The following is a 13,808-nucleotide window of genomic DNA, read 5'->3' as shown; positions in this document are numbered from 1 at the left end:
GAAAGGAAATGGAGACTTGTTGCCAGCAACATAATCTAGAATGGGTATAATCTAGAGTGGGTATAACCTAGAATGGGCATAACCTAGAATGGGTATAATCTAGAATGGGTATATCGCATTCCTTGTTATCCACAGGCTGCGGGGCCTGACTGAAAGAATGAAGGGTCTCCTCAAAGAAAAGTTGAGGGAGTTAGGAAACAATTCTCATAAAAACTGGAAAGATCACTTATTCCTTGCGTTGCAACAATGGAATAATTGGCCTTTAGGCAATTCTATGCCTTTGGCAGGAATGCTGGCTCCCCGCTTTGCAGATTTGTAGCCAGCAATGCCCTACTACCTTAAAATGGTGGGTGATCAATCCTCATGCCCAGGCCCCCATTTACGGGCACTTTCGGATCAGCAGGAGGTGACCTATGCACACTGCGGAAGATCTGGATCAACCCTAACCCTACTCAGACTGTCCCAACAGGATTAGGTGTCCAAATCCCAAAAGGACATTTTGGACGTACTCTCCAGTGATCCGGCCTAGCTTTAAAGGGATTGCAAATTATGGCTGGAGTTACTGAGTCAGACTGTGTGGGAGAAGTACAAGCAATGCTGCATAATGCATCCCACAACCTGCACCACTGCAAGCCCAGGAACGGGAGGCCCAATAGTCATTATCCTCTATCACAAGGGGGAATGGAAACAACTTCCCCAGACCCCTGATGCCACCACTGGAGTGGGAGGCTTTGGACCTACCAACACGAAGACCGGAGCTGAGGCATGGGTGAAGAAACATCCCCACGACAAGCCCAGGGCCACAGAAGCTGTTGCTGAAGGAGCTAACATGCCCTAGCAGTCACCCACACAGGGCAGGACAGTATTGAAATTCTACCCACTAATCAGTTGGTCCTACGGGAATAACAGTGTCTTTGGGGGCTTCTCCTTGGATGGTGCATGATGTGGATGGTTGAAGCCTGGACACCCAGAATCCTTCTTGCCGGTTCTAAATCGAAACTGTGACTCTTCTGAGTAAATCACAGTCAACCCCGCCAATAAGACGATTTCATGTACCCGACCAACAACGGTTGCTGAAAACTACTGTCTAGGGGAAATAATCTATTATGACCCCCAGCATGCTAAAACATTCTGCCAATATCATCTACCGCACAGGTGGCAAACACAAGGCCCGAGGGCCACATCTGGCCTCCACCCTGTTTCATCCAGCCCGGCACCTTGTGTCTACCAACGGCAGCGCCGAGCTCTCGCTTAACTGTTAAGGCGTAGTTACATTGACATAGTCCTAAAGTTACATTCAGACCCTTGAAGGCAACCTTGAGGCTGATGTGGTCCCTGGTGAGAATGAGTGTGACACCCCTGACTGTTAAGAAACATTTTTGCTGTGCCCCGGTGAACTGGGACGTATATGGATTTGCAAAGTGTGATGTCCAGTCTCCAAGACTGCATTCCTACCCATCGAGGTGTGGTGTGCGATGGCTTCATTAGACAAATGGAACCTTGCTCTAACCTATGTATTCCTACTTTAGTTCCCGTGAACAATTATTCAGCATTGCATGAAATAGAAGCACAACATATGTGCTTGGTTAGTAATAAGGAGACAGAGATGGCCATGCTGGGGGCAGAGGCCCCATGCCCTGGGTGTCTGTAGCAACTAGAGGTTCTCCATCGGCAGAGTGATGCGTTTTACCTTCCCCATGTCTGAGTAGATGGTGTGTTTCTCACCTGAGTACCCAAGTCTTCGTCTCTTCCATCTGTGTATATGTATTTACACCCCTCGATGGAACTAATCAAGAATTCCACACAAATGCAAGAATTATTAGATGAAAATCAGAATGAACTTAATCAACACAGAATACAAATGCATATGATTGCTAATAAGTTGACTGAAGCTTCCCACCTTATTGTAACTGATACTAATCATCGTTGGTATGATTTCCTGTTTAAGTCTGTATCTGTATCTGGGTATCGGAATGCAATATTTTAATGTGCATTATTATAACAGTTTTGCTCTATGTATATAATATTTTCATGTATTGTTGAATAAGGAAAATGTATTTGACCATGACCCCCAAGATGTGAACTAGCTGGACCATACACATATCTGATTCTAGGGCCGTATTGACGGGTTAAAGGGACATTGAGAATCCTTCCTGTTTATGCCCGAGCTGTGACCTTCGGTGTAAGAATGAAATATAGGCATGCTGTCTCCCAGGGAGAACTGACCCTTCTTCCTGGGAGATTAGTACTTTTAATATTTAACTCTTCCTTTGGGGAGAGCTGGCCCTTCTCCCACAGGAACCTGTTGGTTAGCTAAGTCACACAAGGCCCTGGGCACATAGCCACTTTTGTCTAAAACATATTTAAGCAGAGCCCCAAGGTGGGCCTTTGGAATCTCACCTGAGGGAAGAACACTTCACTCGGAACTTTCCCAGGCGAACCCCGAATGCTTCTGTCTCCAGGATTCCCAGCGTCTGTGTCCGGGTGTCGGTGAACTCCCATCTGGCGATGTATGATCTTGATTCTTGCTTTTATCTTTGCTCTCGATTAATAAAGGGCTTAAACATTCATCTTTGACTTGGGGCTTTTATTGTCTTCGAATCCAAACCTCAGAATTAAGTGGCCACGATCTCCTACATGCCCCTTAACAGCATACGTCCTCGGTGTTCAGCTCTCCACTGGGCAGCCCACCTCCTTGCCCTACCCCCGTGCTAGTGGGCCAGGTTGTGTTGGTCTAGCAACCGCTGTGTCTCTTTGGGATGCCTTTGTTCATTTCTGCTACGACCCATCATTTGCATCTCACACTTCCATGCCCAGAGGATACATCTGTTTTCCTTACATCGAAGTTCTCTGCTCGGGGAGGGGCATCTGAAGATATTCCCCGTGAACCACCTACACCTTCCGCACACTTGGCACTTTCACTTTCCCAGTGCCAGAGAACACTAATGAGTGTGAGCATCTGCTATGCGCCAGGCACTGTGGAAGGATCACCCTCCTTCCACCCCCTTAACTCTGAGAGGGGGGGCCTCTCACCATGCTTGAGTGACAGATGAGAAGCCGAGGCATGTGAAAGTCTGGCAACATGCCCACAGTCATATACCTTGTAGAAGGGACCCAGCCAGGATGCTATCGCTTAAATTCATGTTTGTTTAAAGTGTTAGGTTATATTAGGTCAATACATACAATATGCCCCAAATGATTTTAATTTGTGATTAACAAACTATTTTAGATGCAAACTTAAAAATGTGTGAGGCATACATATTTATTTATATGTTATTTTATTTTAAATTAAATTTATTGGGGTGACATTGGTTAACAAGGTTATACAGGTTTCAAATGTACAATTCTACGATACTGATCAGTTTAACGTCAAATCGTTTTTCATCGCCATATATTTGGCCCTCTCTCCCCTTAACTACTGGCCCGCCCCCCCCTTCCCTCGGGTAACTCCCACACCGCTGTGCCTGTGAGTTTGTTTTATCTTCCACATATGGATGAAATCATCTGGTTCATGATTTTTTTCTGTCTGACTTAATTTACTTAGCATGATATTTTCAAGGTCCATGCGTGTGTCACTGATGGCAGTGTCTCCTCTTTTCTTGGCTGAGTAGTATTCCATTGTGTGTGTGTACCAGCCGCACTTCCTGTGTCTGATCACGTATCCAAGGACAGTTTGGTGGCTCCCATGTCATGGCCACTATGAATAATGCTGTAATGAAGAGGGGTGCATATATCTTTGCAAATAAGTGTTTTTAAAAATTTGGGGCAGATACCCAGAAGAGGGGTTGCTGGGTCAGATGGTAACTCTATTCTTAATGCTTTGAGGAACCTCCATCCTGTCTTCCATAGTGGCCGTACCGGCTTACATTCTCAACAGTGAATGGGGCTCCTTTCTCTCCACAACCTCTCCAACTCATGTCGTTACCTGTCCTGTTGATGACAGCCACTCTAGCCAGCGTGAGGTGGCACCTCATTGGAGTTTTGATTTGCATTTCCCTCGGAGCTAGTGAAGTTGAGCATCTTTTCATATATGCGTTGGTCATTCGTATGTGTTCTTGGGAGAAGTGCCTGTTTAGGTTCCCCCACCCACTTTTTAAATGGTGTTGAGCTGTGTGAGTTCTTTAAATGTTTTGGATATTAAACCCTTGTCGGAGCTGTTGTTTACAAACATGTTCTCCCCTTTGGTTGGTTTGAGGAGTACATGTTTTTTAAAATTCTTTTAGAGGCGTGTGGACAAAGACGTCTGAGACCCTGTAACAGACCTCAGTGTTCTAGGGCGAGTGGCAGAGGTCAGGAGGTCAGGAGGTGGGGCCCTTCTCCTCCAGCTGGCTGGCCTGGCGTTGGTGTGGCTTCTCATGTTCACCTCGATGGTGTTGCTCCCAGAACGTGTGAGCAACTGGAGGACCGGGATTTTGTCTCTTTGGGCCATTATTGTCTCCCCAGAATCAATAGTGCCTGGCATCTCGTAAGTCCTCAGCAGATGTTTGCTGAATGAATGAATGGCAGACACTCACAGAGCCCTCACTCTCTAAGGGGTGTCTGTGCATTCCCATTGAATCCTATTGCAACACCACAATAGGTCCGATCGATAACCCTGCTTCACAGATGGGGAAACTAAGGCATGGAGGAGATACGTAACCTGCTCAAGGTCACTGATCAAGGAAGTAGCTGGCTGGGACCCAGGCACCCTCACCGGAGGGTGATGCCTTCACTGTGATGCCTCTGCACCCCAGGGACATGGGAGCAGGGGCCTGCGTCTTTGGGCTCTGGAACTCCGGGCACTTTGGGGCACTCCAGGATCATAATACCCTTCACAGCCATCTCAAACAACTCCCGCCATCTGCTGTTTCCTCCAAAGTGGGTTTCCCTCTCTCCTCCCTGCTTAATGTTTAAGTTACACACATCCTGGAACGTGCCAGAGGCCCCATGTTACTGACCTACTTGTTTATCCAACCATCTCCTTCACACGTGAGGGGGGGCGAAGGGAAGCACAAGGGGCGCCTGGAAGGAAGGAAGGCGGTGGAGAGGAGGCGGCTCCCCTTGTCCTGCCGCCCGGGTGACGGGAGCCAGTCTGCAGCTGGCAGCAGCAGGCACGAGTAAAACAAACATGGACTCCACTGCTAAGAGACAGCGGCGGGATGACATTTATTCTAAGTGGCTTTCCAAGAAAATAGCTTCTGTTCCTCCGCCCCCCCTGNGGAGCAGGGGCCTGCATCTTTGGGCTCTGGAACTCCGGGCACTTTGGGGCACTCCAGGATCATAATACCCTTCACAGCCATCTCAAACAACTCCCGCCGTCTGCTGTTTCCTCCAAAGTGGGTTTCCCTCTCTCCTCCCTGTTTAATGTTTAAGTTACACACATCCTGGAACGTGCCAGAGGCCCCATGTTACTGACCTACTTGTTTATCCAACCATCTCCTTCACACGTGGGGGGGGGCGAAGGGAAGCACAAGGGGCGCCTGGAAGGAAGGAAGGCGGTGGAGAGGAGGCGGCTCCCCTTGTCCTGCCGCCCGGGTGACGGGAGCCAGTCTGCAGCTGGCAGCAGCAGGCACGAGTAAAACAAACATGGACTCCACTGCTAAGAGACAGCGGCGGGATGACATTTATTCTAAGTGGCTTTCCAAGAAAATAGCTTCTGTTCCTCCGCCCCCCCTGGAAGGGCCTCCAAAGCTCCAGCTACGCCAGGAAGACGTCTCTTTCTCTTCTGTTTATAAAGTGGAGGGACTTGGAGGTGAAAGGTGGACCCTCACCTCTTGGTAGTGAGGATTCCAGCTCCACGTCAGCCCCAGGCAAGCCCAACATTCTTCCTGCCAACCGTTTTTCTGTGTCTTTTTCTTTAAAAAAAAATTAAATCTATTGGGGTGATGCTGGTTAATAGCATCATATACGTTTCAGGCGTACAGCTTTATAATACATCACCTGCATATCCCATTGTGTGCTCAGCACCTGAAGTCTAGTCTCCTTCTGTAACCTTGTGTTTGACCCCCTCTACCCTCTTCATCCTCTCCCCACCCCCTTCCCCCCGGTAGCCACCATTCTGTTTGTGCATTTTGCATTTTCTTAAAAAAAAAATCTGTCCATTTGTTGCTTTTGGTTGAATATCCCACATATGCGTGAAATCATCTGGCTCTTGTCCTTTTCTGTCTGACTTCACTTAGCATGATACTCTCGAGATCCGCCCGTGTTGTCACGAATGGCAACATTTCATCATTTCCACGTCCTGAGCAGTATCCATTTTAAGTATGCATCACATCTTCTTGCACTAACTGCCCGGCCCTTTCCCGTCTCCACACCCCCAGCCTGAGGGCACCCAAACCCCAGAGGCTCCGGGACATCAAGTGGCACCTGCCTCAGGCTCCAAAGGGGGTGGGGTGGGGGGTGCAGAGTGGCTTCCCCGGGAAAGAGAGATCTGTCTCTGGCTCCCAACACTCTAGGGCCCCTTTCTGGCCACAGTCAGACTGTAGTCTCCATGACCTCATGGCTGATTTCAGGGACAGAGGGGATCAAAGGGCAGCTTAAACTCCTACCTGGGGCCAGATGAAAGCACTGATCCCTACCTTGTCACCTTGGCTCCTGACTCTTCACCCAGGGACCCCTGACCCCTCGCCCAGGAGCTGTAATGTCTTCCCTGTGCGCCCTAGCCGCTTTCCCCCGACTCCCTAGCCCAGGACCCTAGGAAATTAGGCCAAGTGCAGGGGCTGATGAGCTTCTGCGCTCCGGGCGGCTTGGGACCTGGCAAGCTGGGGTAGGACTCCGAGCCGGGGAGGACTGCACTTGTCTAGGCGGGAGCAGGGGTGGAGGCCCCTCCGGCACCGCGACCGCGGCCCCTCCCGCGCCCCAGCCCTCCGCCCCCAGCTAGGCGCCGGCCGTGACGTCAGAGTCGGACCCGCTAAACTGAGCAGCGGCGGCCGCGGGGCGCTGGAGTGGAGACTACGACCCCGAGGCGCCCGCACGGACCGAGCTCACAGCTGCCGGAGCAGACAGCCGCCAGGGACCGCGAGGTAACGCAGATCCCGCTCCCTGCCTGCAGTGCTCTGTGCCGGGGCAGAGCGCCGCCCGGGCGCAGGCGAGAGCAAGGGAGAGCGGCATGGGACCGGGTGTGTGTCGGGGTGGGGGGGAGGGGGGCGGGGGAGCTGGGGAAGCCCCCAGGCGCTGCTCGCCAGGCTCCGGAAGGCAGGGGCGAGCCCGCGCTCGGGACGCACAGAGCGCTTTGTCTCGCGGCGCTTTCCCAGCGCTCAGTGGTGGCAGCGGGACCCCGGTGCGCGCCCCGACGGCGCCTCTGGGCGTTATTAGCAAGGAGCAAAGGTGTGTGTGAGGACGGTTGCCGCAGGTGAGCCAAGGGTAGGACGCGGGGGACCTTCAGGTCTAGCCCCTTCTACGGCCCGGGGAGTCTGAGCACCGGGGTTGGCGGGAGTCGCTGGCCCTCCGCGGCTACTCACCTCCCACCGCGCCCGCAGCGAGCCCCAAGCCATGGCCCTGAGCGACTGGGCGCTGCTCCGCTGGCTGGTGGACAGCCGCCACTCCAGGAAGCTCATCCTGTTCATCGTGTTTCTCGCGCTGCTGCTGGACAACATGCTGCTGACCGTCGTGGGTACGTACGGGCTGGCCCTCCCCGGGCGCCCCTTCCCTGGGCGCCCCACTTACCCGAGCGCGGTCCTGGAGCTCTGCGCGTCCTGGGAAAGTTGGAGAACGCACTTTGCAGAAACACATCCCCCAAGACCGCCACGGGTCTAGTGAGAGCGCGTTGTGGCTTCGTTTTCCTGGCGGTCAGGTCAAAAATGTGACATCGATCAAACCCAGAACTTGTGTTTCCTCCTGATAATTTAAAGCTTCCCCCTGCCCGCTTTCACCACAGTGAGGAAGATTTCTGTTCAGGACTAGCAATTCTCAGAGTTCAAAGTAATGTTATAAATAATGATTATGCTACCCCAAAGAAGTGTTCATAATTTGGTGGAACAGTAAACATCCCTCCCTCCAAAGAGAGAAGTGACATCTCAGTAGATTGTATCCGTGAGTGACTCGAAGTGGGAACATTTCAAGACCGTTTGGAGAGCAATTTGAACAGGTTCATTTTAGTCTTTTTTCTATAATGGATTTTTAAGAAACTAAATAATTTAAACCCAGGTCTCTTAATTAGCCCCATTAACAGCAAAACATTTGGCATGTTTTTCCTGAAAAAAATATCCAAATTTTTAATGAATTTTTAAAAGGTGTTTTTTTAAAAAATGTCAACTCTCAGGAGTGGGTTATCTCCTCTTTCTGCATTTGCGGGTTCTTCTGAGACAGTTTTTATAGCCTCACATAGTCAGGTTCTCACCTCAAGGATTGGCAGAGACGTGAAGCCCATCTGAGCTCAGTGAGGAGGGTCTCTCGTCTCCTTTGTGTTCCATGCTCTGTCGTTACACAGCTGCTGGAAGCTTCTATTACATGGAAAGGTTTTTCTTCTTCTTTATACAAGTCTTAGAAATTCTTTTTAAAAAACAGTTTTATTTCTTTATCTATTTCTAAAGAGAGAAAGGGGAGAGAGAGAGAAACATCGATTTGTTGTCCCACTCCTTTATTTCTTCGTTGGTTGATTCTTGTATATACCCTGACCAGGGATCGGACCTGCGACCTTGGCGTATCAGGGTGGCACTCTACCAACTGAGCCACGCTACCAGGGTTCCCAGAAAGTCTTACATTTTCCAGATAGGCTGAAACTTTGCCAATTCCCACTTGTAAGAATAGAGAGAGGAAGTGGTCCTGTTGCGGAATGTCCAGATGATCACTTCTGGTGGGTTTATTTTTTTCTAAGACACACAGTGAAATTTAGGTTTCTGTTTGCTTCATTCATTCAACTGAAGGTCTTTGGAGACTCATTCTGAGAAACCCTGGCTGACGCTGGGTCAGCCCTGACTCAAACCCAAACCAGAGTCTGCGTTCCTCGAGTGCGTTCCTGTGCGGGAACCCTGTGTAGGAACCCTGTACTGAGAGCCCCGGTACTGAGAGACCCTGTGCAGGACAGGGTTCTCCGGGGCTGGCCGGTCACTTCTGCGCAATAACTGGCTCTGAGAGCACATGGAACTTTCTCAGCCTCCCGGGGCTTTGCTCTTCTCTCTAGGGAGCTGAGTAGTGTGGAATGGATCCAAGGTCGGCACGGGAGGGGGTGTTCCTGGTTTAGATATCCCACCTCTCCCAGTCCCCTTTGGCATTTGACGTGACCACAGGTTTTTCTGGCATTCGTCCCAGGGAGGGCTTCAACGCAGTCACCACCTTCCTCTTCTGCTCTTGTCCCCAGTCCCCATCATCCCAAGTTACTTGTACAGCATTACGCATGAGAAAAATGTGACGGAAATCCAGACTGCCAGGCCAGTGCTCACAGCCTCCACAGCCTCGGGCAGTTTCCAGAGCATCTTCTCTTATTATGACAACTCCACCATGGTCACCAGCAACACCACCAGGGACCTTCAGGGGAGTCCGCTGCCGAAGGCCGCCACCAGCACACAGCACATGGTGACTAACACCTCTGTCAGCCCTTCCAACTGCCCCAGGGAAGACGAGGACCTCCTGAATGAAAACGTACAGGTTGGCCTGTTGTTTGCCTCCAAAGCCATGGTCCAGTTCCTCACCAACCCGTTCATAGGACTGTTGACCAACAGGTAAGCTCTGTTATTTTGGCCAAAGAGTTTTGTATATGCATTACCCCAAGCTCATTACCCCCTGGGGTTCTGTTTCTCATGCATTTACCCGAATCTGGGAACCATTGCAGGGTGAGCTGGGGAAAAATCTAATCCCTTCCCCTTATGTTTCTGTCCGTAGTTAATTACAATTTCCCATTTGCTTCAACTTTCATTGCTACCCCTGTTGCTTAAAAAGGAAGAGGATGCTGAAGCAGAGTAGAGGCCCTCCCTGCGTGGGAGGACTTTGATTCTGTCTACATGCCTCCTTTCATAGTCGGATTCTCCGTACCATGCAGTTTTCTCTTCTCTTCCACCCCTGGTCGTGCAGTTCCTCACAGAAGGCCAAGGTGGCTTCTTTAGAGCTGGCTGGGTGAAGGTCAAGTAGCTGGTCGGGTGGAGGGTGTGGGAGAAGATGAGTGGTCTTGCTGCAGAGAAGAAAGTCGTAGTTGATGTGGAGGTCCTGGGCAGTGTGACAGGTCCGTCCCCCGCCAGTCCCTGACCTGTGTCCACATGCGCACAGGGCAGAGAAGTGAAGCTGTTTTCTGCATGATTCACACCAGCTGCTGATGCCCCACATAATTCCCCAGCTCGCTCTATGCTACCCTAGATGTTCTGGACATTTCCGGACCCCCGTTATGTTGTCCACATCTCCGTTGTTGGTGGGTGGCCTTGCAGCAAGTCTTTGTTCCACAGCAGAGGTGGCCCAGCTCTGCCTGGCCCGTGGGACCTAAGGGTAGGACCAGGGTTTGCAGTGGAGGGGAGGGGGCGTCAGCCGCAAGGAGAAGGAGACAGAACAGTGTAAGTGGTGGTGGTGGGGGGGCTGCCATCTCAACAGTGTGGCCCCAAAGGCCGAAGAACCAAAAATAGAGGAGGAAGTGCCCAGAGTCCTCCCCGTGAACCAGGCCCAGAAACGTGAACCAAGACAAAGACCAGAGATGGAAAAGAAGGGCCATCGTGGTGAGGGTTGGGGAGGGGAGAAGGCCGAGCAAGGGAAACAGGCTGGGCTGGTCTATTAAAGGCCTTAATTGGGAGGCTGAGAAAGGAGTGGGGTTTTGCTGTGGGGCTGCTTGGAAGGCATTGGGGGTTCCAGTGCCCAGTTGAAGAGACAGCAAGCCAAGCCCAATTTTAAGTGGGTCCGTCCAACACCCGGTACAGGTGGGGAATAGGGAGGTCTTTACATCTGCCCAGGCGCGGGCCTAGGGAAGCAGGCGGTGGGCAGGACCAGAACGGTCCTTTGTTTAAGTTATCACTGACATCTCAAGAGGGTGACAGCAAGTGTTAAATCGAGCCTGGGGCCTTCATAGAATGGGGTTGTGTGTGACCTGGAGGTCAATGAGAGATGAGGCCTGGGGGTGGGTGACAGAGGCTGGAAGGTCTACCTTCCCCCAGCACAAGCTGTCCTCAGACTCACGGAGGTTGCAGGTGATGTACCCACGGTGAATTGGACAGAAGCACATTTTGTTTTTTGAAAAGATTTTATTTATTTATTTTTAGAGACGGGGAAGGGAAGGAGAAAGAGAGGGGGAGACACATCAATGTATGGTTGCCTCTTGTGTGCCCCCTATCAGGGACCTGGCCAGCAACCCAGGCATGTGCCCTGACTGGGAAGTGAACCAGCGACCCTTCGCTTTGCAAGCTGGCACTCAATCCACTGAGCCACATCAGCCAGGGCAAAAAGCCCATTTTAAACTTTTGCAATTTAATTTTCTGGACCGACACAATTTGAACAATCCCAAGTCGTGTCCAGCCATCCAGTCCATGCGTAGCAGTGCTGCGAAGCTGCTACATCAAATCAGCTGAGCAAATGAACTCAGCCAGGACAGCCCGAGGGCGCCCGCCAAGAAGCACCATCGGGGAGGTAACATCACCGGGCTCCTCTGTTCTTGAGAGAGAAAACCAAACTGTCCTCACTGGGGGCAGGGTGGTTTTCTTTCTCTTCTCAAGACTAGGAGCGCTTCTTCAAATGCGTCTGGTATAATTAGAGAAAACGGCTCAGGGCTTTGTGCTCTCAGAAAGCAGGCAGCTCGAGTTCTATATGGGAAGATAGAGGACATTCTTGTAATACTGCCTTGCTGTTACCCTGGGTGCCAATGTCGCTAGCCATGGAGTGTAATGATTGAAAACTAGGCTGAAATGGCGTGAGTGGGCCAATCTTCCAAATGCAAGTGGCAAGTGAAAAGCTTTAAAAAAGCCCCATTTTTGTTTTTAATGCTTTGTTTATTCCATGGGGAAAAGCTTGCTTATGACCAGTGAGACCTTTTCTCTGTATTAAATACTCCAAGTGCTTTGACATCATAGCCACCCAAGACTCCTGTCTGGGGCTCTGAAAAAAAAATGTCTTCCAAGAGAAACCTGATTTTGTTTTCTGACCTGTGAAATTTAGTCTATTCTTAGGGTGAGCCATCCATTTTGGAATTTATCTAGAGCAAAATTTTAAACCCTAACTGCTTCCTCCAGCAAATTTCAAAATAACCTTCATCTTTTAGCCTTGCCTTGTAATGTGGGAAATGCAGATGCATTTTAATATGCATGGTGGCAGAATAACAGAGTGAACTCTATCCCTCCAAAGATGATCACGGTGTGTAATTTTTCTAATACTTTCTGAGCCCGGTGGACCTGAGTAGTCTGGGGACTTACAGTGTTTCGGGGCACTCGCTGGTTCTGCTCAGAGAAGTGATAAATACGCTCCGTTTTCATTTACAGAATCTTCCTTTGTAAGCCTTTGCAAGTAGCCTTTGAGGTAATTTGTGCCAATCACATCTTCAATTACCCACAAGACATAGGATTCACCTTTTCAGTGTTGTAAACAAGTGTGTTTAAAACAGCATTTTGCCATGGGTTTAATATGTTTGTGATTAAAGAGTAGTTAAAAACGCAAAGCACAAGAGCCTGAAGAGACTTCAGCGAAGCCTTTGGTCCAGGCCTAGGATTTTCTGGGCAAAGGGGTTTGCCGTTCGGGAGGAGAAAGTGCCCCATAGCTGCGGGGCCCAGACTCCCTGTCTGGGCATCTTCCTCTCTCCCTGTTTTTCTTACCTGCTTCCTGTCATATCGTTTGAATGTCTGGCTACAAAAAAATCAATCATGCAGGTCAAAATCTGTCTTTCTGGCATGGCCTTGGGCTTTCTGGTAGCACCGGGCTGAGCTAGTAAAGGCCTACACAGTGAGTTGTTGATTGCTGTTTGTACCAATGGACAGGGCGTTCAGAAAATAATCATCCTGGTTTTGGGGGCCTTGCCTTACCTCATGGCCCTAAAATGATCTCTGATTCCAGCCGCTGGTGTTTGTTGGTCCAGCTTCCTAGCATCTCTGCAGTGCTTTCGACAGTGGGGAAAAGGGAGTCTCCCGGCACCCCCAAAGTCGTGGGGGAGTTACCTAGAGACAGGCTGCTGGGAGCCGCTCCTGACCAAAGCCTCTTGATGTAAGCAGGCCCCTCTCTGTAGTGAGACCCCCAACATTACACACGTCACAACCCAGTCTTCCACATTACACCCCAGACCCCCGTATTCACGGGCGTGATGCTGCCGCTTGAGTGACCTTTGAGGGTGGATGGTACAGGAGGCAGGCTGTCTTTCTGTTGTTTTATATGTCAGATAAGACCGCGTGACAAACCCTGAAAATACAAAAAGGCAGTTTTGGGGAAGCATGCAAGTGTTCCTCTGGCCACTAATATAATAGACGTAATTTCTCCTTCACTTCCTCTTCTGGGACCATAGTTTTACTGAAAAATATGTGACCAGATGGGAGCAGAGGACCTTCGACCTTGGCCCGATGTAGTATCACATACCCAGTAAGATGTTCTAAAGTCTGCTGCCACCTTGGTTGACTTGAGTTCCGTTTTCGAGGCTCCTGCGACTTACTTTATAATTCCAGTTTATTTCATGATGGCCTCGGGTGTGAAAGGGGGTTAGAAGACCTGCTGGGAGCAATGCCTGCTCTCCTTTGGCTCAGCAAGCAGTTTTTGGACATCCATGCACATAAAAGGAATGCCCAGGCAGGGTCAGTGTGAAGACACCTTTACATGTCTCTGTCCACAAATCAGGTTAAGAACGGAGCGGTCCTGGTCTTCACTTGCTTAGCATAAGGATTGCGTAGTATTCGCATCTTCAGAACTGAGAGTTATTCCAAGCATACTGGGTGGCGAGGGAAAGG

At 50.3% G+C, this 13,808-nt stretch overlaps 1 protein-coding gene across 1 annotated transcript in view; it reads left to right on the top strand.

Moving 5' to 3' along the window:
* The first annotated feature begins 6,918 nt into the window (after positions 1-6,918).
* Positions 6,919-13,808, top strand: part of SLC18A2 (solute carrier family 18 member A2) — a 29,670-nt gene continuing 22,780 nt past the window's right edge. The window contains exons 1-3 of the mRNA XM_037059674.1: positions 6,919-7,001; positions 7,458-7,591; positions 9,278-9,638. Of these exons, the coding sequence (XP_036915569.1) occupies positions 7,471-7,591; positions 9,278-9,638 (482 nt within the window). The 5' untranslated portion in view covers positions 6,919-7,001; positions 7,458-7,470. The remainder of the gene's footprint in view (positions 7,002-7,457; positions 7,592-9,277; positions 9,639-13,808) is intronic.

The sequence above is a fragment of the Sturnira hondurensis genome, unplaced genomic scaffold, assembly GCF_014824575.4.
Source record: "Sturnira hondurensis isolate 20B ecotype Veracruz unplaced genomic scaffold, ASM1482457v3 Scaffold0011253, whole genome shotgun sequence".
Lineage (NCBI taxonomy): Eukaryota > Metazoa > Chordata > Mammalia > Chiroptera > Phyllostomidae > Sturnira > Sturnira hondurensis.
The sequence above is the reverse complement of the archived record's forward strand: the minus strand, read 5'-3'. Positions and strand labels throughout refer to the sequence as shown.